The sequence below is a fragment of the Dendrobium catenatum genome, unplaced genomic scaffold (genome assembly GCF_001605985.2).
Source record: "Dendrobium catenatum unplaced genomic scaffold, ASM160598v2 fragScaff_scaffold_621, whole genome shotgun sequence".
In the NCBI taxonomy this organism is placed as follows: Eukaryota; Viridiplantae; Streptophyta; class Magnoliopsida; order Asparagales; family Orchidaceae; genus Dendrobium; species Dendrobium catenatum.
In genome coordinates this window covers 4337912-4364749 of record NW_021319083.1, presented here as the reverse complement: position 1 = coordinate 4364749, position 26838 = coordinate 4337912, and the positions used below count along the sequence as shown (strand labels likewise).

General features: G+C 36.1%; 2 protein-coding genes across 5 annotated transcripts in view; one reads left to right on the top strand and one right to left on the bottom strand.

Annotated features, from left to right (window-relative positions):
• LOC110102763 (DNA mismatch repair protein PMS1) overlaps positions 1 to 3888 on the top strand; it is a 59529-nt gene extending 55641 nt beyond the window's left edge. For all 4 annotated transcript variants that reach the window (XM_020831232.2, XM_020831233.2, XM_028695103.1 and 1 more), the window contains 2 exons: positions 569 to 669; positions 3514 to 3888. In XM_020831232.2, the coding sequence (XP_020686891.1) occupies positions 569 to 667 (99 nt within the window). In that variant the 3' untranslated portion in view covers positions 668 to 669; positions 3514 to 3888. The remainder of the gene's footprint in view (positions 1 to 568; positions 670 to 3513) is intronic.
• Positions 3889 to 5583: 1695 nt separating this feature from the next.
• The window catches only part of LOC110102762, a 49048-nt gene continuing 27793 nt past the window's right edge, over positions 5584 to 26838 (bottom strand). The window contains exons 13-25 of the mRNA XM_020831229.2: positions 26256 to 26357; positions 26076 to 26165; positions 20323 to 20398; positions 20131 to 20230; positions 19849 to 19918; positions 19567 to 19746; positions 9958 to 10080; positions 9782 to 9865; positions 9511 to 9695; positions 9284 to 9422; positions 9120 to 9179; positions 8905 to 9009; positions 5584 to 6071 (exon numbers count right to left, since the gene is read on the bottom strand). Coding sequence (XP_020686888.1) covers positions 5958 to 6071; positions 8905 to 9009; positions 9120 to 9179; positions 9284 to 9422; positions 9511 to 9695; positions 9782 to 9865; positions 9958 to 10080; positions 19567 to 19746; positions 19849 to 19918; positions 20131 to 20230; positions 20323 to 20398; positions 26076 to 26165; positions 26256 to 26357 — 1428 coding nt within the window. The 3' untranslated portion in view covers positions 5584 to 5957. The remainder of the gene's footprint in view (positions 6072 to 8904; positions 9010 to 9119; positions 9180 to 9283; positions 9423 to 9510; positions 9696 to 9781; positions 9866 to 9957; positions 10081 to 19566; positions 19747 to 19848; positions 19919 to 20130; positions 20231 to 20322; positions 20399 to 26075; positions 26166 to 26255; positions 26358 to 26838) is intronic.

The following is a 26838-nucleotide window of genomic DNA, read 5'->3' as shown; positions in this document are numbered from 1 at the left end:
AGTAATTTCATCTACCTTTTTCGCTCCTCTTTTTTGGATGAAAAACTGTCCTGCCATTTTACAAACAAGAACTTTATTCATAGAAGTTGGATATAATATAAAGATTCCTAGAGCCCTACAGCTTTGCTTTCCTTTATTGAGAAGGTTCTGCCGCATGGAAATCACTTCTTATTGTAATATCCTTTTCTAATATCCTTTGCTGGCTAAGGTGAAAAGGGAAAATGTAATACAGAGGAATCCAAGTTTTAAGATCCTGATAGATTTTACTAGTTTTTAATACAAAGGAAGCTGGTTCTAGGATGTCTGATGGTAGCAATGGGCGAAGCTGTAATAGTGGTTTTCTTTCAACGACAAAATACTGGGTTGTATCTTTTGCTAAAGAAAACCTTGCTTCCATCTATGTACATGAGTAACCGGACATGGAATGAGAAGCCTGTGCTACCTTTGTGGCTTCTATGCATCCTGTTTATTCCATCAATCTATATTTATGTTCTGAAAAAAAAAAAAAAATTATTTGTCACCATGCTTATTACCTTTAAATTCTTTTACCCTAACTCTGTCTGTGCAGATACTTGATAATTTGGTAGATCTCAAGTCTCCGTGGAACTGCCCTCATGGTAGGCCAACAATGCGCCACCTTGTTGACCTGGCTACTCTTTATAACTGAAGGTCTGCATTTGATTCTCAAAATTTATCTATTCTTGGCTATGCAAAATACTATCTTTTGTTGAATTATGCGGATGAAGACACTAGACCTAACTGGTGAACTGCACGTAATCCACCTGTGTTAAATTTAACCCAACTTGAATGATGAACTTATAATGAAATTAAAACTTTCAAGTTTGATGGTTAATGATGTGAATCAAACAGGAATTGCTTGCGGAAATTAAGATGAAAGTAATTAAAGCGTTGCCAACACAAATTTATCACCAATAAAATAAAGGATTAAATGTATTCTAGGTAATCAACTTGCTTAGGTGAAGAGTTGCTTGGAGATAACCAAACAATTCATAAACATTCAAAAGATAAAAGAACTACTTAAATGCTCATAACAAAATCCCATGATTAATAATGGGAAAATTCACCTCGAGCACCTTCTCACTCAATCACTCTTTGGCTTTTAGCGGAGAAGAAAGAACCGCGCGAAGATGGAGAGCACCACTACGGAAAAGGAGACGAAGGACTTTGTTACCAGAGAGGTAGCCGCCGGTGGAGGAGGTGGTGGATGGCGCCCGGTGATTGTCCAAACGTAGTCTTGAAATTGGCGGTCGATGACGCGCACAAGTGATGGGAGAATTCGCTCCAAGTATTCACCAACTGTGTCTTCGTGCTCAAACCCCGCGTCGAAGAACGGGGATAGTAGGATGTTGAGACTACCGTCGGTGTTGAACACAAGCCTCCACTCAAATTCGGGATCCGCCATTCAACATTGAGAAGGGGACGGGAAGAAGAAAAGAAAGGAGGAGTTGGGCCGTGAGCTAGGGAGAGACTTGGGGAAAATCTGAATTTGAATTTCAGATTTTCATGGATTGGAGGGAGAGGTTATTTTATCATTATAGTCTCCCTAAATTATATTAAAGAGGGGGGCGGCTATTAGGGGGAAATTAAGAGGTTAATTAGTGGGTGCTTAGGTGGCAAGGAGAGAGAGAGTATGCTAGCATGGGTGGCCGGCCAAGCAAGGAGAATAGAGGGGAAGTTTGGTTAATTAATGGGGCTCACGGAGTTAATTAAAATCTGAATTTTAAATTTCAGATTTTAATTAATTAGGGAAGGTTTCCTAATGGAGAAAAGAAGAGGGGAATTCAAAATTTGAATTCAAACGAAATTGGGCCTCAATTAAATTCGTTCTTAATTGTCGTAAGCAATTTAGGAAAGAATTCATGAGGGTGTTTATTGTGAAAATTCAAATTTCAAAGAGGGAGGGGGCGGCGGGATTTCTCCAGTGGAAGAGGGCTGTGCTTGGGGTGGACGGTGGGACTTGGGTGGGCCGGCTGCTGGCTTGGTCGACGGCAGGAGAGATGAAGGGGGGAAATCGGCGGGTTCTGGGGAAAAGGGCTGGATCAGCTGCAAGGGTGGGGGGGGGGTGTATAGGGAGATGGTAGGGAGAGAAGAAAACAACAAAGATAAAAGTAAAGCCAAGAGCTCACCACTGTGGCTGTTGGGTATTTCGGGTGGAGCCTCTCCTTGGTCTCCTCACTTTCTCTCAAGCTCTCAAGCAAGAAAAGAAGAATGAAAATCTCAGAATTTTTATTAATCAAACATTAAGCTCATACAATAGGAGGAGATCTCTTTATAAAGGCCTCAGAAAATAACATGACTCAAATGCCCATCGGGCTACAACAAAGACTAAACCTTCATAAGAGCAAAATAGTAAACTAAGTCTTGAAATAAAAGATACATAGAAAATAACATAAGATGACATGACAACATCAGAAATATAAGCTCCCAATCGTAGCCGTCGATCTACGATTCCTTCGCCGGTAGACTTGTCTAAAATGTCTGTCGATGACCGCATCAATTAATCCACACCAACCTATGATTAGGCTGCAAGGGTACCAAATAACTAAAAGATGTAAAAAAAAAAAATTACAACATGTGAATCGGAATAGACTCGCCATTTGAATTTCAACAACCAATTAATGAATAAGTTTAAAGTAAATTCAATAATTTTTATATCCATCCTCATATTATTTGTATCAGGACATTCAGACAAATTTTGGCTTGTAAAATTTTTTTAGCGCACCAGGCAATGGAAATGACAGTGTGACAACATTATCCCATTTTCATTTCATTGCTCTGACTTTGAACCTACCTACAGCTGAATCTCAACAATTCGTTACGCCAAATTTAAGTTCCTATGATTGTTTATCACTTGGGGTTCTACAGCTTTCCTTGCAGATGCCTACCTTGTTGATTTCCTTTTTAGAGAAATTGCCGCATTGGATACTTCCATTTTTCAAAGATTGGGCGCTGTAGTATTTCTTGTCTTTGCCTTAATGTCCGTTTGGGAAGAACCGTCCAGACTATAACTGTACATATTATTCACACACAGTGTATACATGGATTTGATACACTATATACAAATATGTACTCAGTGTGTACACTCACATGTCTTGGCGGTTCTTCCCATCCGGACTCCGCACAGAATAATTCCTCCCGTTTGATAATGCTTTTTTCTACTGCTTGTACTTTTTTGAACGTAGGATTTGTGAAAGCAATTTCAGCTATGTCAAAGCTGATTAATAAAATAGCTTACGGTGATTTAAAAGGTTTCCTAAATATATGTTTTCACTAGATTTGGCAAGTAATTTTGTTGTTCAATTTACCAAGTAAATAAATTTATCATTGTTAATTATTTATTTATTATTTACGATTGTTTCAGCATATTATAATAATGTTTATTTTAGTCAGTGACAATACTTTTTTTTTTTTCAAATAACTATAATTCTTACGGCATTTTAGATAATAATCTTGCAAAATATAACTATGGTAATATTTCATGCACACATACAGGCTAAAGGTGGACAGACTGACTCCCAACCAGCTTTCTTATATCCAGTAGGGCCTCGTGTGGTCTTAATTTATGCACGTAGAATGCCTATTTTTTGCCCTGGATACTCTTCAATTTTATTATTATTATTGTTTTTTTAGTTTTTTGGTGGGCAGAGAGGGTGTGTGGGTGTTGAATCTCTTGGGGGCAGCAGTATGATTTTTTTTTTTTTTTTGGCATAATAGGATGATATGAGCAGTTATATCACCATTTTTGATATTTTTGAAGTTGCAAGAGCTACAACTGTGTTCATATTTTTGGGGATATTTTGAAGGTGTTATTTTATTTTGGCATTTTATGTATATAGTATTTTGTTAATATTGATTAATTTTTTTCTACTGTTTTGTTGGTAATTAAGTACATTTTATAAAATATAGAAATATAATGGTAATTAAATAATAATTATTTTGCTTGTTTTAAAATTTCAATGTGATATGTATTTGTTACATGCTAGAAAAGTTGTGATATTGTATTGCTTGGCTTATCTTTTGAAAAAATCCAGTATTCATAGAAAAAAATATTGAAGATGAGAAATTTTATACATGGAAGTGAAAAATTGTAAAAATCCACTATAGAATATGAGACTCAAGAAATTTTTTTCTCCTTTTAATTGAAGAAGATTTTGTTATTTACAATTGTTAATAGTTATTGTCTCTTTGAGCCGCTCGATTTGATTATAATCATGTTATAATTGGAGGTTGTTTTGTTCATCGATTAATGGTGAAAAGTTTTTTAACATAATTCAAGTATAATTTGAGCTCATTTGGAGTTGGATTAGATCATTTATGGTATTTATAGGTTTGTTTTATCGAGATGTTTAGTTTGATTATAAAAAAATCTTCTTCAATAAAAAAATTATTTTTAAAAAATTCCTTAGAAATCAATAAAAAAATTGTCTTAAATAAAATCTTATTTGAAAATCAAAACAATTTCGTTAAATTATTCCGGCACTAGCTATATCGAACTCATTTTGAGCTTGAGCTTGTACATTATGAGCTTGAGCTCGCTTATAAGTTTATCTTGTTTAAACTAAAATATATTTCAAAATTAATTTTAAAATTATATAACTAATAAGTACTAAATACTTTTAATTATTTATAAAGTCAAGCTCGAGCTTTCCTAACATGCTCGAGCCTAATAATTTTCAAATAAATTGAGCTTGAATTAATCATAGCTTGATTAGCCAAAATACTCAGACTTGTTTTTACTCATTTAGGTGTATGCATAAATCAAATCGGGGTTGAGTCATTCATGTTTTTAATTTGATTAATTATTAGAATTCGAGCTTGAGTTGAGCTTTTCTATCATACGTCTAAGGGTTCTTTGGTTAAATCCTATCTCCATTTACTCTACCATGCATAAAATTTAAGGTATAGCAAAAATTATCTGGCAATAAAAGCACTGATTATTAAAAAAAAAAAAAAAAATTGGTAAAGTCTGAATGATCAAACGCAAAATTGCTCAATGAAGGCTTGTGATATTAGCATTTATAATTATATCAGGAATATAAGACCAAAAAAAAGTTCGTAACATCAGCAGAAATCTCTTACGATTTTACTTGGCTCAATATACATATATATAGGAGCTGACCACAAATAAACAGTAAATGCTCAACGTCTCATCACAACACAAAAATTATTGTGTGGACTCCAAACGTCGTCCGAAAACCAATCAAAATTCTCCTCGTCAACACCTTGTGCTCGGTACCGTTGACGTAGTGCATTCTTGTTGGTCTTCGGACGGCATTCTACGTCTGATATCCGCATAAAATAATTTCTCCATCACAGAAGTATAGATTCCACCAAATACTAACTTGGTATTAGCAGCAAGCAGACTAGTAAAAGACTGGAAGCATAAAAAAAAAAAAACTGTGCCATCCACATTTGATCAAACATTAACAATGCAAAATGTAACACAAAAAAAAAAAACTCCCGTAAAAAACTCTTTAATCATTGCCATTAGAATAACAGTGATTTGATACCATACTGCATAACAAAACAAACTATCAAACAAAGCAAAAACTCATTAACAAATGCCAAACAAACTTAAGTTCCATTAGGAATATTTGTTAAACAACAGAAATTTCCATTAGGAATATAAGAGAGATCAAAGATAATATAAATTCTGAGAAATATATTCCTTCTGCATATAATATGACACTGGTATGTATGTACAATCAGAGAGACCTCTCAAGCTATCAAAAGAGTAACAACAGCAAATGGAAACAAACAAAGATCCTTTCTAGTTATTATATCAAAACCACACATGATTACTTTAGAAGTCTGTTGTCAATTTTTTACAATCTAGCTCTGTGAAGAATGGGTTCCCATCTGCAGTAGTGTTAAGCTTGCAAATTTTGATAACTGGTGTAGAAATGGTGTTGAGAGCTGCACAATAAATGACCTTCCTACATGAAATAGCTGAGTGCCTTCTTCTTCCTCGATCCACCTTCTCCATACAACTCATTCCACTGCAGAAGCTCACTCATATTCGTCGATTCTGATGAGACGCTTGCACATACCTAGCCAAAAGATAAAATTATTAAAAAAAATTAGTCAAAGTAAAATTTACAAAAAAACTCATGGAACTTGTATGCATATACATTTAGATATTTATTTGGAGAGTCCCTAAAAATAGAGATCCAAGTTTTGTCATTCCAAGGTTAAATTGGGGTCAGTTGACAAAATGAGCACATTAAAATTTTGTTTTATAGAACTTACAATTATGTAAAGGTAATATTTTGATGTTAAGAAATTGATGAGAAGGAAATGGAAGTATGGAATCATTTTGCAGAAATTTAGCTTTCCTTCTTTTGTTTCGCTGTAATTTTCCAGAAAGCGCTGTAATTTTCCAGAAAGCACAATATCAAACGTAGATCTATAATACCTGTTTGGGCTCCGAAAATTCGCGCCCCGGCATCCCCTTATTTTCAGGGAGTTTTAATGAATTAAGTTCCGAGGTAAATTTTTAGAAGGCATATTGGGTTTAAAATAAGACACTATTCAGAGATTTCACCCTCATTTTGCAAGGACTTCAGATCTGAGTTCTGATTTCCTATAGGCGTAAGCCCCTATAGTTAATTACCTCTCCCGATAACGAGAGAGAACTTTCAGTAAATTGGGATCAGTTGACTAAACGATCAGATACTACGTCTCCGTAGATACGTGATATCCGGCTTATATTAGGAACATGGGTTTAATATTTGAGCATTGGATATTTAAAATTTAGAATTTCATTGTCTTGCACTTAAAGTGGATGGTGGAGGGAATGATGGTGAACCCGATCAAGATCCCATGGTTTTGTCGTCCCGGCCCATCATAGTCCCTAGTCTACTTAGTCAAAGGAGTTAGTCGACCCAACCTGACAAAAGGATTCTTATCGGTCGCCAAGGGTCACTTCATCCAAGGGTACCTTGTAGATCTAGGGTGGGTATTTGTCTAAGGGAACACATTTGAATTCACCTTAGCTGACAGAGGGTTTTGTACCCTATCGATTCATATCTCAAGGATTTAGAGTCATTGGAGAGCATACGGGCTCTGGCCATAATTTTGTGGTGTCATTTGTCGGCAAACAACCCGATTTGACGGTTGAATTTCGAGTTTAAATATTTGAATTTTTTTATTTTTAGGTTTTTATGTGCATTTGAGTGGCACTTTTGAATATTTGAAATTAATCTCTACGATTGAAATTTTCTGTCAACATGACCATCATCGTGATGTTTATGGAGAATTTACTTTTATGAGTTGAATTTTGTCAACTCTGTCAGCTTGCCGACAAAGGATCAGGTTAGTTGTCAACTTTATGTCTTTATTGGTGAATTTTCTTGGTTATAGGCCTTGAAAGCCTAATATGAACTTATAAAATCAAATATCTCGGTCGATGTCGCGACCGTATATTTGTTCATCGGTCCAAGTCGTGACAACTCTCGTCCTATTAAAGAGAAGGATTTGACTTAAACTTAAATTCATTTCTTGACTCTCGCAGCATCCTCAGACATCATGTGTGTAAATAAAACATGCTCGTCGGGGCACATATGGGTATTTAGGGGGCATTTTTTATAATTATTTGTTGGACCTTGTTGACTATGTCTAATTGTTGGCAATGGATCGAGCTTGTAGTAAGCTTCAGGCCTTTATTAGTGAATTTTTCTTGTTATAAATCTTGAAAGCCTAATATGAACGTATAAAACAAATGTCTCGGTCGACACTACGACCGTGCATATGTTTGATAGCACAGGTCATGTCGACTCTTATCTGCTTGCATAAAATGATCAGGCTAAAACTTGGGTTTATCATTTGATTGCGCAGCATCCTTAAACGTCACATGTTTAAATACAACACACTCCTCGGAGCCCATGCGGGTATTTGGGAGGTATTTTGTAATTATCTGTTAAACCATGTCGACTATGTCTAATTGTTGATAGAGGATTGGGTTCGTTGCTGGCGTTATATTTTTATTGATGAATTTTTCAAGTTATAGACCTTGAAGGCATACAAAAATGTCCCAAATCTCCGAACAGTCCTTTGCATTTGAATTCTTTCCTCCTAGCAATCCGCCTATCTTAATTGAACTTTAATGCCCTTGACCCCACCAAAAGAGACGGACATTTAGTAGGCGGCTAGGGAGGACCGGCTTGACCAATCCAAGAGGGAACGATCTATCAAAGCTTTTCTAAATAAAGCAATGCTAGATTATTCTGGAGGAGGGAGTTGCCAAAGGCAAGTAATGTCAAAAGGGCCTGGCTTGATGTTGTTGGAGGGTTTTACAAAGTGAAAGGCAATGTTATAGAGGAAATGGTCGACAAAGGCGGTCATATAGGCTGGTTTACAATGAGAGGTTGAAGGGAAAGAGAAAGTGGCATGTTACTTAGACAGATCGAGAGGGAGAGGGGAGAGAAATTGCTGGTTAGAGATTTTGGAGGAACCTTATGCCAACTTATTTTCCAATCCCGTGTTAATTCTAAATGAGGAGAGAAGAGTATGATGCAGTGATCCAATTAAGAGCGCCTATTACAGTTTGTTGCGAACACATTGATACTTCTTTTGGAAATTCGTTTGGGCAAAACAGCAAAATTCTTAATTTATATGTTACTACATTATCAAACCAAATCAGGGAAAAATAATGAAGCTATGAAAAAATGTGCATATATATATATATAGGAATTGAATTTATTAGTTAGAAGTAACTTCATTGGATGAAATATGAATTTAAAAAAATGCATTGTCTACCAAGGAAATTTATTCTTAAACCCAACTGATGAAACGAACATATCATTTATCAAAGTGATTGTCAAAGTAATAAATGGAAGACACCTATACTAAAAATGCTTCCAAATTTATTAAAAAAAAAATCACCTGTTCATGTGCATATTTCAGGTCATCCATCTTCAGCGGACGAATGTCCACCCAACTACACAGGGGTGGTAAAGGTTTTCCTTCTTCAAGTGCTTGACTTTTCTCCTAAAGAAGTTGAACGTACAGACAAGGCTAGTTTCAATTTAACAAATACAAAAGCTACTAAACGAACATCAAGCATCAAACAATAGAAAATTGTTAGTTTCAACACCAACCTTCTTTTCCTTCTCCAAAATTTCTCGAATAGGACGATGTGCAGCAGTCACGCAAAGATTCTTAAAAAAGAGGGAAAATAAGTACAGGAGAAGGAAAAGATTAGTCTCATGGTAAGAAATACACAAATAAACAAAACCAGACAAAAAACAACTACAAGAAAAACCTTCAGGTCACTTCCAGAGTATCCATCAGTAATATTGGCAATTGCTTCAAAATCAACATCTGTTTCCAATTCTTCTTTGGCTAGTATGACTCTAAGAATCTTATCTCTGTTTGAAGCATCTGGCAAGTTCACCATCAATCTGCATGAATTATTTTATAAAACAGTCATGCAAAACAACATTCATTATTCAGATTTGTGAGAATGTAATTTTATATTATGCGCGATACCTCCGTGGCAGTCTCCTTATGACAGCCTCATCAAGATCAAATGGCCTATTGGTAGCTCCAAGAACAATAACACGTTCTTTATCTTTTGTGCGCAACCCATCCCAATTCACCATAAATTCATTTTTCATCTTGCGCATGGCTTCATGCTCTCCTGGATTTTCCCTTCTACCCAACATACTATCAACCTAAACAGCAAAAGGAGTAAATAAGCATGTAAATAGTTCAGCGCCAGCTAGTCAAAGGCAAAGAATGATAGTGTGAGGAGCCTAACCTCATCAACAAAGACAACGCTAGGAGCAATTTTACTTGCTAAGGAGAAAACAGCCTTAACATATTTTTCCCCCTCACCAAACCACTATAAAAAAATAAGAAATAGGCCAATAACATTGATGTAGATGTTAAACTGTTAGATAAAATTAATTATGAATAGTACTAACACATTGATACCTTCGATGTGATGCTAGACATTGATATGTTGATAAAATTTGCACCTGCTTCTGTTGCAACAGCTTTAGCAAGCATTGTTTTTCCAGTGCCTGGAGGACCAAAGAGCAATATTCCCTTGCAAGGCTGAAGAACATAGGCAAAAATATTACGGTTATGTTATTAAGAAAGGAGATACAAAACCAACACTGATCAAACAAAGAGAACGCATTAGAGAATTCACCACAAAGATGGATCAAGTTGCAAGCTCCCGTTCAACATCACCCAGAATAATGTTAATTTAACTAGTCTTTGGCACCTACAGATACATAATTATAGACATTTACTACTGAAATTAATGGTGTAAACTACAGTTAGGTCATTTGAACTTGTTCTGCCCTCTAGTTTGGACGCTCAAACCTAAAACAAAGAAAATTGGTTTCTTTCGACTTAAAAGTTTCAACTTGGTCAATTGCGCTACAATCTGACTGAAATTTCCCCCGTAGAAGGCCAATGTCCATGGTATGTTCCTTCACTAGCCAGTCATCATTTTTTAACATTCTGAATGCTCCATCACTTGAGGATATTCACATGTTAAGTACCATTTTTAATCTCTGAACTTGCATATCCACAAATCTTCAAATGCAAAAGAAAATTTAGGACTTAAGCTTTAACTAAGAAATTATGACAGTATCAGATGTTCTAACATGACATTTAAATAGGCAGATTTGCCAACATAATGAATACCAAATAACTTGGTATTGAGTGACTTTAGTAACAATTAACACTCTGCATCTGCATCATGGCCATTTTAATGTAAATTGTTAAACATCGAGTATTGTTTAGGTGGCAAAGAGTTACTGTTCTTGTTTAGGTATTTGAAAACTTAATATTTAAAATTAGAAATTTATCACCTAATACTTAATGTAGATGATGGTAGGGGAAGTGATGATGAGGCCCGATCAAGATCCCATTGTTCTGTCGTCCCGGACCATCGTGATCACTGGTCTACTTAGTCAAAGGAGGTAGTCAATCCAACGTGACAGAAGGATCATTGTCGGCGGCCATGGGTTTCTTCGTCCAAGTGTACCTTGTAGACTTGGGATGAATATTTGTCTAAGGGTACAAGTTTGAGTCCACCTTAACTAACAGATGGATTTGTGCCCAATTTATTCATTGCTCAATGATTTGAAGCCGTTGGGGAACATATGGGCTCTGACCATGACCGTAAAGTTCTGGTGCCATTTAATGACAAAACCACTCGGTCAGAGGGTCCTGGTCATAACATTTTACCTGTGGTATCATTTGACGGCAAAACAAACGATTAGAGGACACGTGTTACGTCCTTATTGGCAATAAACGGTTTGAGAATGAATCATATTGATATTTTCGATCAGACATTTACTCTTTGTAAGCTGAAGTAATTTTCACATTGTCCATCTCGGCAAATTATTGCGGAGAGTATATGGGTATTTTGCTTTAATTATTTAACGTTTTATTTCAATTTTAAATATTTTAGATATGAAGTAATTTTTGGAATTTTAGATTTTCACTAGTATTTGAGAATTTGGGAGGCATTTTTAAATATTTCTGATCCCCTCCGATTGATTTTTTTTTTCAACACGGCTATCATCAGGATATTTATGGACAATTTCATTTTGTCGATTGAATCCTATCGACACTGTCTACCTGCCGACAGAGGATTAGGTTTATTATCGGCTTTATGTCTTTATTACTGATTTTTTTTTTGTTACAGACCTTGAAGGCCTAATATGAATGCATAAAACAAATATCCCGATTGACATTGCGACCGTACGTTTGTTTGACTATTCAAGCCGTGTTGACTCTTATATACTCACATATTCAGGCTCTAACATAGGTTCATTTCTTAACTCACGCAGCATCCTTAAATGTCATGTGTGTGAATACAACATCCTCATTGGGGTCCATGCAGGTATATATTTTTTGTAAATGCATCTTGCTAGATGTATTTATATGGCGATTATGTGTATGCAGTGGGTGTGTATGATGTATATGCGTGTATGTATAAGCACCAAGATTTTCTTCCACACATTAACATATTTGCATATGCATTTGCATATTTGCATGCGTATATGCATGATGCAATTTGCATGTTGTCTGATATTCGACATGTTGCACATTAGCTTAATGCAGTAGTAGATGATTTAAATGCGTAATATGTTCACATAATGATACAATATTTTCATCTAATGCATGACATGCTTAGCATGGCGTGATGCTACTGTGCGACATATTTTACATATTGGACCACATTTGGGTGATTCATTTTGTATGTTACGACGTATATATGCATAATGCATTTAGCATGTTTATGTGATGTGTTGCCATAACATGGCGCATTCTACATATTGAATGGTGTACCTACATGATGCTCCCGCATATTACGAATATATGTATGCTATAAATATGTCGGTGGTACGCATTTTGATGTATGAGGGATTTTTTTTTTGTAACGATCACTATGCAAGTAACTGTCATTGAGAAATGCGCTGGGTTTCATTTGAGAATTTATAGACGTCTTATGTCCGCTTGTATGCATGTTGCGGATCCGATGGCATTGCACTTCATTCATTGCGCACTAGCAACGCAGTTTAGTTAATTTCTTCTTCCACAAGCTGCTATTTTCTTCAATACTTAGCTTATCGGAGTGTAGTATTTGCAAATGAGCTGTGCGTCGCATCAAGAGTCTTCCACTTGTTGATTGCTAGTGAGCTAATTTAACTGACGTGACAGCCTAGTTTTGCAAATTTGCTACCTTTTATTATCAATGGCCCACATTGTTTAATACAAATTCTCTGCTTCTGCTTAGAGGTGAATTGTAGCATTGTGTTATGAATTATTTGCTACTGTATGCAAGTAGACTGTCGTGCATTAACGAATCTCCCGCATTTGCTTGTAGATATTTGCATTCATCACAAGCTTCTGTGCTCGTTTGTAGGTAGCTTGTTGTGTATGAGGGGCCTCCCATAGTAGCCCATAGATGCTTGCATTTGTTGCAGTCCTGCATTTGTCTTGATCATCAATTTTTGTTTGTAAAAGATATGTTGCATGTTGATGTTCACAAGGACATCCTTGCGTATATCTACTACTGCTGCTTAGAGGCAAGCTGATCAATTTATTTGTAGATTGATGCTGATGAGCTGCATTTGTCATCGATATCCCTATGCATGTTGATTAGCAAATTGCATGTTAACCTTCGGCGCATATAGGGATTGGCAAGTTTGCCCAAATGTTGATTTTGTGTTCAAAATAGATGGTTATGATATCTTGAATGTTGATTAGGGTTTGACTGCAGGAAGAGTATTATATTCATTACATTTGCATTTCAGCTGGCATGTTCTCCTACTGCCATGCATATAGATAACTTGTAGTATACGTTTGCAAATCCTTTACTGTCTTCGAAGATGGTTTACATAATGAAACTGTCAAAATTGCTTCTTGACATTTGCATTTCAGCTGGCATGGCAATTCTTTGACATGCATTGGAAATGTTATGTCATTGTTTGCATGTAAATTACCGTATACTCCATAATTCTCATCAATTTTTGCTTACAAGCAAGTTGTGTCACAAGTCCTTCATTCATTCATTGACGTTCATTTGAGTGCATAGAACCATTATTTAGCATTTATTTTTTCAAATTCATTATGCATTTTAGAGTTCTAAGGTCTGGTATCCTACTAATTCATTTAAGTTTTGTTCCTTGCATTCATTTAAGTCCAGGTCCTCTATTATTCAAAATTTTGATAGTCTCTCAGTGTCTCCCCCGTTTAGGAGAAATTTGGGGAGCTAGGCCTTCCCACCATGCTAAAGAAAAGTGAACGGTAAGTGTCGGGTGACACCACAGTTGTGGTCTTCAATCCCACCACGCCTAGAAAGGCATGTATGGGTCTTCAGGGGTATTTGTTTGAAATGCACAGTTTTTCCCCGCCGGCACTGAGGCAAGCACACAGGTACTTAGTTGTCCCTATCATGCTAAGAAAAGTGTGTACAGGGCCTACCCGAGTCGCTGTAAGTTTCGCACTGGGTCCCCCCCACCCCCCTCCCACACCACAACGCTAAGACAGGCGTGTATGGGAGGTCCACCGATGCGCCGCAAGCATCAAAAGCTGGATTTTAGGGTTTTTCTGGTTAGGATATATTTATACCTGAGTGAGCGACGATGGCAATGGGGATCAAGGCAAAAGTGCACAAAAATATTTCTTTTTCTCCCCCTTCTTTTAGAATCTCTTTTTCTTTCCTTTTCTTTTCTCTCTTTTTTAAAAATAATAATAACAATAATAATGATATTAATGTTAATACTAATGATTTTAATAATATTATTATTAAAATTGTGAGGAAAAGGAGAGATAGCTAAGGAGTTTTAAAGAGAGAGAGAGAGAGAGAGTGAGTGGATAGTGAAATAGTGAATTGTTTGGGAGTGTAGGGGTTATGTTAACTGTAGTGGATTGCTGTTTTGGAAAAGTGGTGGGTGTTGAAGTTCAGTTAAAGGCTAGTGGAATGTGTGGTGTGAATTTGGATGGGTTTGAGTTGGTAAATTAGAGTAGTGGGCTATTTGAAGTGGGCTTGGGCTCGCTGATTAGAAGAGGTGGTTAGGGTTAGTTACTTAAGTTGGATACTATGCTACTTACTATGTTGAGGTAGAGGTCGGGTAATGTGCTGGAGGCGGGATGTGTTCGGCTTGTTGTATGGGAGGAAGATCGAACAAATGACGGGTCAGCTGGAGGGGCTCAATATGAAGTTCAATCGACAAATGCAGGGGTGGATCAGAGGCTCGATAGGCAGTGGCAGTGGTGCGGCTAGTTCAACTAAAGGTTGCTGACAGACGGATGGAGGAAATTGACGGGTTGCGTTCGATCGAGCAAACTCAGACAACTATTAGGGGCTCGATCAGGTAGCTGGGTCGGCAAATTGGAGCTATTGTGTGTGAAGAGGGTCGGCACAGGAGAGCCACGACTGGGCTCAATTGAGTGGAGCGATTTTAGAAGAGAACTTGGAGCTGTGACTTTAGGATCGGCCAAGTAGAGCAGATCAATGGGTTGGGTGGTTCTGGTAGCCGAAATGTGCAGAGAAAGAGAAGAGGGAGGTCGGGTAGGTGGTTCAATGGGTTTGACGGGATGAGGTTACGGTTCGGATTGGCACAAGGAGAGCTGCTACTTGCGGAGGTCGTGAGGCTGGAGTCGGGATTTCAAGTGCCAGAGCGGAGAAGAAAAGAAACGAATGAAGTCTCCCTTCGTCCTCATTTTAATGACATGGAGAACAGCTCGCAGTAGCGGGATTTGAGTGGATCGAATAGGTTTTGCACAAAGAACTCGCGAAGTGAGCGGCGTCGAAGCCGAACAACAGGTACAAATTTGGGTAGGATTTGCGCGTGATTTTTGGGATTTCAACAAAGGTCAATAGAGCATAAGATAACCATAAAAGCAACTTGTGTGTCACGGAACAATGCTGCATTGATGTAGAAGACTCGCCTCCGAATAATGAAAGTTGTAGCGGTCCAGGAAATCTTCAGGATAAAGAATTAAAGCTATAAACAAGGTTTAAAATTGCGCAATTGGACAATGAGGCATTTTTCCTTTATGAGGTAAGGCATAAGCCTTAAGGCGTTTTGAGGCGTAAATCCAAAAATTGCGTAAAGTGAATATAAATGTTAAAGGTGATTTTTTATATAATATCCAAATAATATGTTAAAAATTACATATTATGATGCGGACATCCGACGGTGGACGATATTCAAAGGAAGAGTCAAAGATCAACGATCGATCCGTTTTATTTTAGTTTATTAATTGTATTTTGATTTAATTTTGTAATTTTCCCTTTTTACCCTTTTATTTAAGAGTTGTCTTATGTAAGACCAAGGGGCAAATGTGACTTTTAGTTTCTTTTGAGGCCTATATATAGAGGCCCCTTCTTTTGTTTATGTATGATGGAATTTTAATTAAAAAAAAAAATTCTGCACTTTTTGTTCATTGGGAGGACTTAGGTGAGAGAATCGTAATTTCCACTACCACTGGATGGGTCCGGGCTCGTGTCTTGAAGTCCCTTGGTGAAGGGCAACGCATCACCCATCAACCACATGAAGTGTTCGGGCTCACGGTTTTATTTTTCTTTCCCTTAACTCCTTTTCTCCTTCTCCCTTGACCGCCGGCCTTACCCCTCTACAGCCGTCGTCCAAGCTTCCCTCTTCCCTCTTCCCTCCTCCCAATCTCTAAGACGAACACCACCACCCTTTCTTTCCCCCACCTCAAACCATCGGCCACTCCACCACAACCCACCGGCCAAGGGTTTCCCCCCACCCAACCCTCAAAGTTCCCTTGATTTCAATTTCATTTCACCATCATTACTTTCCTAAATTAGCTCCTATCTTATTTGGAAAGTTTTCGAATTCAAATTCAAATGAATTTGAATTTTAAATTCTTTCGTAAATAATCTACATCTATTTTAGGAAATCATTTAATCTTATTAAATCTAAAATTATTTCAGATTTAACTCTCCAATCTCACATTAATGCATGGGTCCACATACATTGTATGTGGACACCTTTTCTTTTCCCACCTCATTAGGCCGGCCCCTCTCTCTCCCCTATTTTAATTATTTCCTTCCTTATTAAGGAATTCAATTAAAGGAATAATTACCCACCTATTTATCATTTCCTCAATCTTATTTGAATTTCAAATTTTAAATCTCTTGATTAGAAGAAATCTGAAATTTCATTTCAGATTTTTAATCTTATTATCTTCACCCACCCGTTCTGTTCTACATCATATTAACTTTCTATTAAACTATGAATTAACAAATTGACATAGATATGAAACAAAAAATTGCACAAGATGTAAAGTGATAAGTGATAAATTGCGTGAAATAAAATTAAAACCCAAATATTTCAAGAGCAAAACAACATGAAATATAAGAATTGTGTAAAACTATCCCATAACATTAAGTTCAATTCCAAATTCCTTTTTTATCAATTCCCTACTTATCCATATTTAATTCTTAAAAAAGCTAACATAAATGGCAACTCATAAATCATCTGCACGGTCTCACTGAGGGGAATTTATTTTAGTCGTCGTCTGAACAAATTATTATATCTCATGTCTCATCCTGTAAAGTTCAATGCCTCTTAATTTGTTTCTTCTTTATTTATTTCAATCATCTTTCTCTTTCATAAATATTTGTCAACATAAAGATGAGAATAATACTCAAAGAGAAAGACTACCTCAAATAGTTTGGAAGAAATATTTGTGCACTACCACTCACAAAGAGAAAGAAAGGTGAGTCAAATAAGTCTATTTAAAGTTGAAAACTCAATTTTTATTCATCATCAAAATTCAAAGACCTAAATTAGGCCCTGACATAATGAAGTCTGGACACAAATTTCAATAAAGGTCCTAATAATAAGGAAATGATAAAAGTAACCTATAATTAGGTAAGTATTTTGATGTTCACATGAAAATTCAATCACAGTTTTCATATATAAAATGTAGTCAAGCATAAAATCACTTTCTCATCATGCAAGTGTCATAAGGCAATGTTGTATTGATGTAGAAGGCTTTAATGCAACATCATTTCGTCAAGGATGGCAGAACTCGTCCCTGGAGTGTTAAAACTGAAGTGGCAATCCAAGAGGTCGGGAGTAAGGTGTTGAAGGTCTTTTAACTCTAATTGATCAATCCAACTATCAACTGAAGGAGGATGACTATGCCAACAAACAAAATAATGCTGAAAACTAGGACCTTAAGACAGCTCATTAGTGATGATATTCTTAATAGCTTGTGCTGTAGAGGAAAAGATGGAAAAACACAAAAAGAGAAGGAGAAAGAAGAAGAAAGCACCTGTACAGATAATTGTGATAGCGAGGTAAATAGCTTCGCACACAATTTGGAAGAGAGATTTCCTCAACACAGACAAAGAAAGAAGCCAATGGGGAGACTAAAAATTTAAGTTAGGAAACACAATTTTCATTCATCATAAAAAATTCAATACCCTAAATTAATGAAGTTTTTTCCTACACTTAGCAAAAAATAATAGCTGGATAGCAAGGAAATGACAAAAAGAGTTCGAGAACTACGTAAATATGTAACGTTCACATGAAACTATGAAAGTTAAATTACATATAGTTTTCTTACTTATGTTTTTTCTTGTTTGAGCATATCTAAATTGGGACTCTGATCTTCTTGCTTCTTTGCTTTCAATTACATATAGTTTTCTTATGCTTATTCATGTTTGAGCAGATCTAAATTGGGGCTTTGATCTTCTTGCTTCTTTGTTTTTAATCACGTTATTTTGCTTCATTGAGTTAAGCTTTGTAGCAATGTTTAAAATTGTGTATTCGAGTATTGAGGTATTTTTCGTTCGTGAGGTGAGGCGTAAGCCTCAAGGCGTTTTGAGTCGTAATCAAAAGATTATGTAAACATAATTTATATACTAATGAGTGAATAATATAAAACATAAAAAAACATAAAATATGAAGTGAAATCAAAATATCCAAATAATAAGACAACATGAAATATAGTTCAACTCAAAATTCTATCTTTCCCAAATCCCAGTATTTTTTTTATTAACATATAATCCCAATTTTCAAAAATAAATAGCAATGACATCTCACATAAGAACTCATAAGTCATCAGCACAGTCATCACTAAGGGGTTCTTCATTTGAATCATCATTATGATGAACTGCTCTCTCCCCTTCCTCCTCTCCTATAGAGTCTAATGTCAGACATTTACTTCAAGATTTATGTAAGTTTTAATATATATAGCGTGAGGCGAGGCAAGCCTCAAGGCGGGCCTCAACCAAGTTGAGGCGCAAGCCTCATAAAAAAAAACTCGAGGCGTAAGCATCGAGGCGTTTTTTACTGGAATTGCGCAAAGGCGGGAGGCGAGCCTGATATTGCGCAATTTTAAACCATGCTTTGTAGGTCAACAAAGTTGATTTCATAATCTCTCAAAATAATTTTTTACCATTTTTATCAATGAATATCTCTGCTTTTTTGCCAAAATACAACTATTTTCTTTGTTTTCCAGTAATAGTTGTTGTTTGTGGGCACCAAAAGATTTTCACCCAGCTTTTCTAAGAGAATTTGATTTCGGGTCAAATTTTCAAAAAGAAGATTGGATTTCAGATAAAACAATACCAAATATTTCACCCTAAAAATAAGAATCTAATTTACATGCTAAATGTCATCCTAAGATCAAGTCCTAACTCATGATCAAGCATAACAAGAGACAGGATCTTATACAAACATATTATAGAGAAAAGAAGTCGGAACTTACTAATATATTTGTATGAGAAGTTTCATTTCAACATGTTCTAAACTAGCTTGATGGCTTTTGAAGAGTGTACTATCAGAGACTATTTCACTGATTAAATAAAACTGAGAATGTAAAAAAAAAATTAATAACTTTTTATCATTATAACACAAACAATCTCTAGTATAAAAGAAAATTTGTAACAATGATCCTGGGATTCATTATATACAAGTTTATTTGTCAAAGAATCAAATATGCCAAAATAGATTTATGCAAACAGAGAAGAAATGGATCTATAGAAGCAAAGTTTTAAGCAGGTTGCACTTAAATGGAAATGATCCATACCTTAGTCAATTGTCCTTTGCTAAATAATTCTGGTCTCTGCAAAGGAAGCATCACCAACTCCTTCAAAGTGTCTTTTACCTGTTCTAAAGCTCCGATATCATCAAAACTAACCCCAATCTCATTAGGTGGAATAACATCAGCCAAAAGCCTTTTCTCAAACTCATTTTCTGTGACCACATCCTGAGCACACATTAATTTTTTTTTAAAAAAGGTTATCAAGTTTTGGCAAATATTGTAATATTTTCCTTTTTAATAGCACACGAAAGAGACCAAAGATGCAACCTTAAGTGATTTCTTAGAACTCTTAGTATCACTTTGCAAGTTTTGAAGCATGCTAAACCCATGCATGATGCTGCATAGTATGAAAGAAAGGAAACATTTTAGTAGTAGATATAACTAAGGCTTCGTTTGAGACGGCTTTCTTACTGCTTCTTAAAATAACTTTTTAGTACAAAACTTAAAATTTTTTAATTAGAAAGCTGCTTTAAGCGGTAAGAAAGCCATCTCAAATGAAGCCTAAATCAACTGATGCTCATCACAAAATAACAGTTGTCAAAATATAACCTCTCACTGGAGAGTGCAAGCTTAGTATCCTTGGTATGAATCCGTTCTATATTGTTCCGGAGATGATGACTAAGAGCAAAACCAACTATTTTATCAACACCTATTGAACAGAATTGCATGTTAAAAGTAGGAACATATGATTATTGAGGGGGAAAAAAAAGTGAATCATCTGTGTGTAAACGTATTCCTTACTTTCACTGCTAAGAGTTTGATCCTTGATGCTAATTTTTTCTAGATCATTGCACTGAAGGCCATTGCGGCTTAGGAACTGTAAAGCACAGGAGTTCGAGAATAAATAGTTGAAGACAAAGGTTTCAATGAACAAGAGGAGTCAAATGGATAAAAAACCTTTAGAAAAATAAGATAAATTCCAAACAACTATAAATAGTGAAGAAGTTCAAAAAAGTATGAACAAAGAACTGATAAAACTAAAAGCACAAAATCATGGATATGGAGTTCGAAAATGAAACAAAAAAATATAATAAAATAAAATAAAACAGCAGATTTGTCATAGTTGTGTAAAACCAGAAGTATGACACAAGTTTCTAAGATTTACTTATCAAGTAAAGGTCTAAAAACTTATCTTGGAAGTGCCTATCCTATTTTTACCAAGTAAAGACACAAGTATATCAAGGATATACTCAAAGGATGGATGATGGGCATGCTGAACATTTAAGGATAGTTTTGGAGGCATTAAGAAAAAACACAGCTGTATGCAAAATATTCAAAATATGAATTTTGGTTAAGTAGTATTTCCTTCTTAAGGCATGTTATCAGTGGTGAAGGAATTTCAGTAGACCCACAGAAAGTGAAAGTAATTGTGGAATGGCCTACACCAAAGAACGTTAAAGGGGTTCGTAGCTTTTTAGGATTGGCAGAATACTACAGAAGATTTGTTAAAGATTTTCACAAATTGTTGTTCCTTTGTCCAAGCTGATGAGAAAGGAGGTTAAGTTTGAGTGGACTGCTGAATGTGAGAAGAGTTTTCAGGTATTGAAGATGCATCTAACCACAACACCAGTATTGACACTTCCTTCAGGAAAAGAAGGATTTCAGATTTACAGTGATGCTTCTTTGAAAGGTTTGGGATGTGTTTTAATGCAAAATAGAAAAGTGATAGCATATGCATCGAGACAATTGAAACTCCATGAATGGAGTTATCCCACTCATAATTTAGAGCTAGCTGCAGTGGTATTTGCTTTGAAATTTTGAAGACATTATCTGTACGGGGCAAGATGTGAAATTTTCCATGAAAGAAATATGCAGTTGCAGCGCTACCAAGATATTTTTTTATACATTCATATTAAGCCTTCAAGGCCTTTAACAGAGCAAATTCATTGATAAAAGCATAAAGCCGATGATGGGCTCGGTCCTCTGTCGACAAGTAGACAATCAACAAGGTCCGACTAGCAAAATAAAATTAGCCACAAATACCCCAATGATGTCCATGTTGATAGAAAATTTTAACCGGAGGGGACCTTAAATATCTAAAAATGCATCCCAAATTACCAATTGCCCATAAAATCCAAAATTTCAAAAATCACCCCAAAATCAAAATACTTAAAATGAAATAAATCATTAAAATGCTTCAAGTAAAATACACATCCACCCTCCACAATAGTTTGCCGATGTGGACAAATCTGAAAAACACTTTAGCTCACAAAGAGCAAATGTCTGATAGAGAATATCACTAGGATTCATTCTCAATCCATCTCTTGTCAGTAAGGACGTGGCACGTGTCCTCTAACGGTGGTTTCGCCGCCAAATGACATCACAGGTAAATGGTTATGACTGGGACCCTCTAACCGGGTGGTTTTGCTGCAAAATGGCACCATTAAATTATGGTCATGATAAAAGCCCGTATAGTCCCAACGGCATTAAATCATTGAGTAATGAATCAATAGGATATGATCGATAGGGCACAAAGCCCTCTGTTAGCTAAAGTGGTTTCAAATTTGCCCCCTTAGACAAATAATCACCCCAAATTTATAAGGTACCTTTGGACGAAGCAACCTATGGCTGCCGACAAGGATCCTTCTGTCTAGTTGGGTCAACTACATTCTATGGCTAAATAGACTAGGGATCATAATGACCCGCGACGACAAAATCATGGGATCTTAATCGGTACCATCATCACTACCCATACCATTCGTTTTAACTGCAAGGAGATAAATGTCAAATTTTAAATATAAAATTTTCAAATACCAAATTATGTTGCTACTATATGCCGGATACTATGTATATGTTTGACAACTAGCCTTAATCGGAAGTTCTCTCTTATTACCGAGAGGGATAATTAACTATAAGGGCTTATGCCTATAGGAAACCTTAACTCAGATCATAAAGTCCTCACAAAATGAGTGTGAAATATCTTAGTAATGTGTTATTTAAAACCCAACCTGCCTTCTGAAAATTTGCCTCGAAACTAAGTAGTTAAAACTCTCCTCGACGACCCGAAAAAGATAGAAAGGGTACGCAGTGAGGCCAAGGCAAGAATTTTCGAAGCTCACACAATTATTCACACTTTTCTACACCTTCATTTTAACTTGATTTTAATGTAATATTACATTTATGCTCTTAAGTCCTATTCATTTGGTTCATTAAGTCCCCTGTTATTGAAAATTTTAATAGCCTCCAAACATCTCTCGCACATAGGGGAGACATCACAAGGAAATTGGGCATGCCCACCACAGCAAGAAACGCGCATTTGATCGACATCCTAAAAAACTATAGCTAAATTTTTTTAATACAATCATGCAAAGAAAGAGTTTTGCAATAAATATGAATTTCCAACCATGCTAAGAAAAGTGAGCACAGGTTTACCTGTTGCATCACGAGCGTCGTCCAAGAGTTTCCCCGGCCATGCTAAGAAAAGCGTTCATGGGCTCCACTCATCACATCGAACGTGCAACAAATGGGATTTTAGGAGCTTCTTAAGGGTTTTTGCATTTTCTAGCTGCACGATAAGATCAATGCAGTTGATAGCAACGAGATGAAATTTATGAGGGTGAATACACACAAAAAAAGATTCTCTCCCTTATATATATAAGAAACGAAAGATAGAGAGAGAAAGAGAGTGGTTAGAGAGAAAGCAAGGTAAAGAGATTTTTTGTTTCACAGAAAGAGAAGGAAGAGAGGGAGAGGTAGAAAGAGAGTTAGGGAAAGAATAAAAGTGAGGACGAAAGAATTAGAGATAGAAAGGGGTAGAGATAGAGAGAAAAAGAGAAAAAAAATAGGGACTTTTTATTCCCTCTCTGTGAGGTGGTTATGGTCGAGAAATGAGCATATCGCAAGGGGAATGGGTTGTTGTATTGATATATGCAAGTTTGAAGGAATAGGAAGATAGGCTCGCTAAGAGCGGCTTAGGAATAGGGAGATCGGTTATGGTTGGAAACTAGTGGCTAATAGTGAAGAAGATGCCAACGCAAGCAATAACCGAAGTAAATACTTCAAATTTGTAAGGAAAATTCGGGTGGTTTAGGCAGGTTACGAACAGAGGCAGTGAGAGCTTGGCAACTCATTGGTGAAGGAGAGAGATAATGAGGGAGCTTAGGACAGAGTGATCCATGTGATATCGTGCAGGAGAGTTTTAACTAGTTAGTTTCGAGGCAAATTGAGACATACAATTTGGATGAGAGAGAGAGAGAGAGAGAGAGAGAGAGAGTGAAACTGAGGTAAGGGAGAATACGACGTTGAAGATTTAGGTCACGTAGGGCTAGGTTGGGCAAGCTATTGGGGATATAAAAGAGGAAAATGGAAGTGGTGGCAAGAGTGGAGTGAGAGTAATCACAAGAAGGGTAGATCGCATGCGGTTTCGACTTATGGGCTCTTTAGTTTGAAGTAAAATGAGTAGAAAGTATTCCAAATACAATGGTTTGAGAATATTGGTGTTTGGTTTGAAGTAAAGCAAATATAATATATCATTTTGGTGCATTTGGAGTTCACCTTCTAGTTCAATTTTGTATATTTGAAATTCCTCCATTTTGGGTGATTTTCAAATACACCATAAATTCATCACCATTTTTGTTGCCCGCCACCAGCCGTTACACCACTAGCCGTCACACCATCGACATCGGCACTCTGCCGCCAACCGCCACTCACCTTTGGCTACTATTGTGGCCAACACCCACCGTCGACAGTCTTCACCACTAGCCTCTAGTAGTCGCTACCACAACCACCCACCTATGGCCGCCACCACTGCCCGCTGGAGGCCACCATTAACCACAACTCGCCTCCACCACCATGGTCATTGTCGCAACCACCCAACAACACTGGCCACTACCCGCCATCGCCAGCCACCACCACCCATCGACGACCACTACAGCCCCGTTACCAACCACTAACCAACACCATTTTGAAATTTGCATTACAATCATTTTACTTCAAGTCAAACAAAAAAAAAATAATCATCTACATTTATTTTACACTCATCCAAAACTCCAAAGCATTTCAAATATATTGTATTCCTTTTACATTGCATTCATTTTACACCACATCTCTTTTTCATCCAACCAAATAGCCCCTTAGTCGCACGGGTTGGGCAGGAGATGGGGGAAAATGGGCTTAGGCTAGGTCATGCAAGCCGTAGAGTCAAGACGAGGCTTTTTTTGTCTTTGGCGATCAGCCAATTGAACGAATTGCAAAGGAGGATAATTCATGTGCATGCACTCTAGCTGCTACAGTACAGGTGATTCCAAAATTTCAAGTTTTGATATGATTTGATTTTTTTTTAATATGTTTAGGACAAAAGAAAATAAAATGATATTTTATAACTTCAAAAAAAATAATGCTAAATTCTTTTTTAATTAATATTAATATAACTTTAAAAAAAGTATATATATATGAAATTAATCATTTAATATTCATATTCAAAATTAGAAATGCTAATATTTTCAATTAAATTTTAACAAAAAGAATAAAAATTAAGTTTAAATCTTTTCTTTTAATTGTGCATGAATTCCTCTCACCAAACTTGCTTGATCACGCACATCGAACTTCATCCTTGCTTTATGCACGGGTAAACTTCTCATCATTTATCTCATGCAACAAACCGAGCAAACATGTGTCCTTTCCAACTAATTCTGATGTTCTAGGAGTGGCGGAGCAGTCAATTTTGCAAAACAAATGGCATTCAGGTGATTTCATAGAAGGTCCCGCCCATAGTCCATTTGCTCTCAATTGTGTTCGCTTAAACCAATTAAGGGGTCCCTTTTTTAGGTAATTTCCATGTTCAAGATGCATCGAAGTAGCCCCCGTTTTACGAATGAAAGGCATCATATTCATCATTCGACACTTTCATCATGATTGATTGGTGCGATTGCAGAGTTCATATTGAGGTCAACACCTAGCAGTATAAGAAATTAGCTGCCACTTGCTCTACGGCATATTTAATATTATGCAAAGGTTTATTTAAGCAGAACAATCATTCATTAAAGCCTTTTTAGCAATATTATAAAACTATCAAGAACGAAGCAAATCTAAATCACAATTTTTATATTAAAATAGAGTATATGCACAACAAATAGCTAGATAGCACATCTTAATGATCTCTTGACATCCCAGAAAATATTCTAATCCACTTTATAATTTTTCAGAGAGCGGACCATAAAACTTCAGAAAATATTTTCAAACGCAACAAAAAATTTCATAAATTTAGCCCAAGTTCTTGAGCCATTTACATTATTTTTTCCAAAAGCAGCGCACTAAAAATTAAAAATATCATCACTAATGTAACAAAAAAGATTCAATATCAAAGCCCCAACAAGACAATTGACATATTAAATCGAAAACATAAAAACTTCCAGTAGCAAAACCATCAAGCAAGAACAAAAAAGCATAAGCTGGATTTAACTTGAAAGCCAAAGACAACTACAGAAAATATTCTAGTAAATAATAGAAAAACAGCTTTCAGTTATCATATAACATGAATGTCTAGCAAAGCTTACTGAATGGATACTGGAATTATTGGATTGAGCTTTAAGAGTCTCAACATCAAGGTCCAATTGTCGCTTCCAATCCAAAAGTTGGGCTTCATCCTGTGAACATTTTTTAAGCGTTGTTGGGAACGAAATTCACAGGAAAGAACGAAGAATGTACATGTTGAGATTGTATGTCTAATGTCACACCTGTGGAAGCTGAATTGTCACTTTATTTGGGAAGAGCCTAGTCAACTGTTTCATTGCCTTGGGCATTTCTTTATTTCTTTCGTGCATCCTACTGAGATTATCCTGCAGAACCAAGGCATACTTCTAAATAAGCATCAAAAGAGGCTTACTCCATACTAAGATATAGAATACATTTCTAAGATAATTTTTAAATTAACTAAAACAAGGACGCATTGCAAAGCTTCTATGGGCATTTTAGCACATCCCTTTCTTCCACCATCTATAAAAAATAGCCATAATCCTAAACAATTAACAAGACAGTGAATAAAAAGCCAAGGCAACATTACTAAAGGCAATTTTTACAGGCTATATTAGACATGTTTAGTGCATATATAAAGAACAATCAGAAATCTTCTTCAGAATGTCCACAGTGATAATAATATCTAAAACATAAAAGTTTGTTTTGTCAGCTCCAAAAATTCATGTCCGATTCTTCTGAGAGAGTTTTAATTCCAGGCCAAATTTTTAGAAGGCATATCAGGCTGCAAATAAAACACTACTAAGAGATTTCGCCTCATTTAACAAGAACATTATAATTTGATTC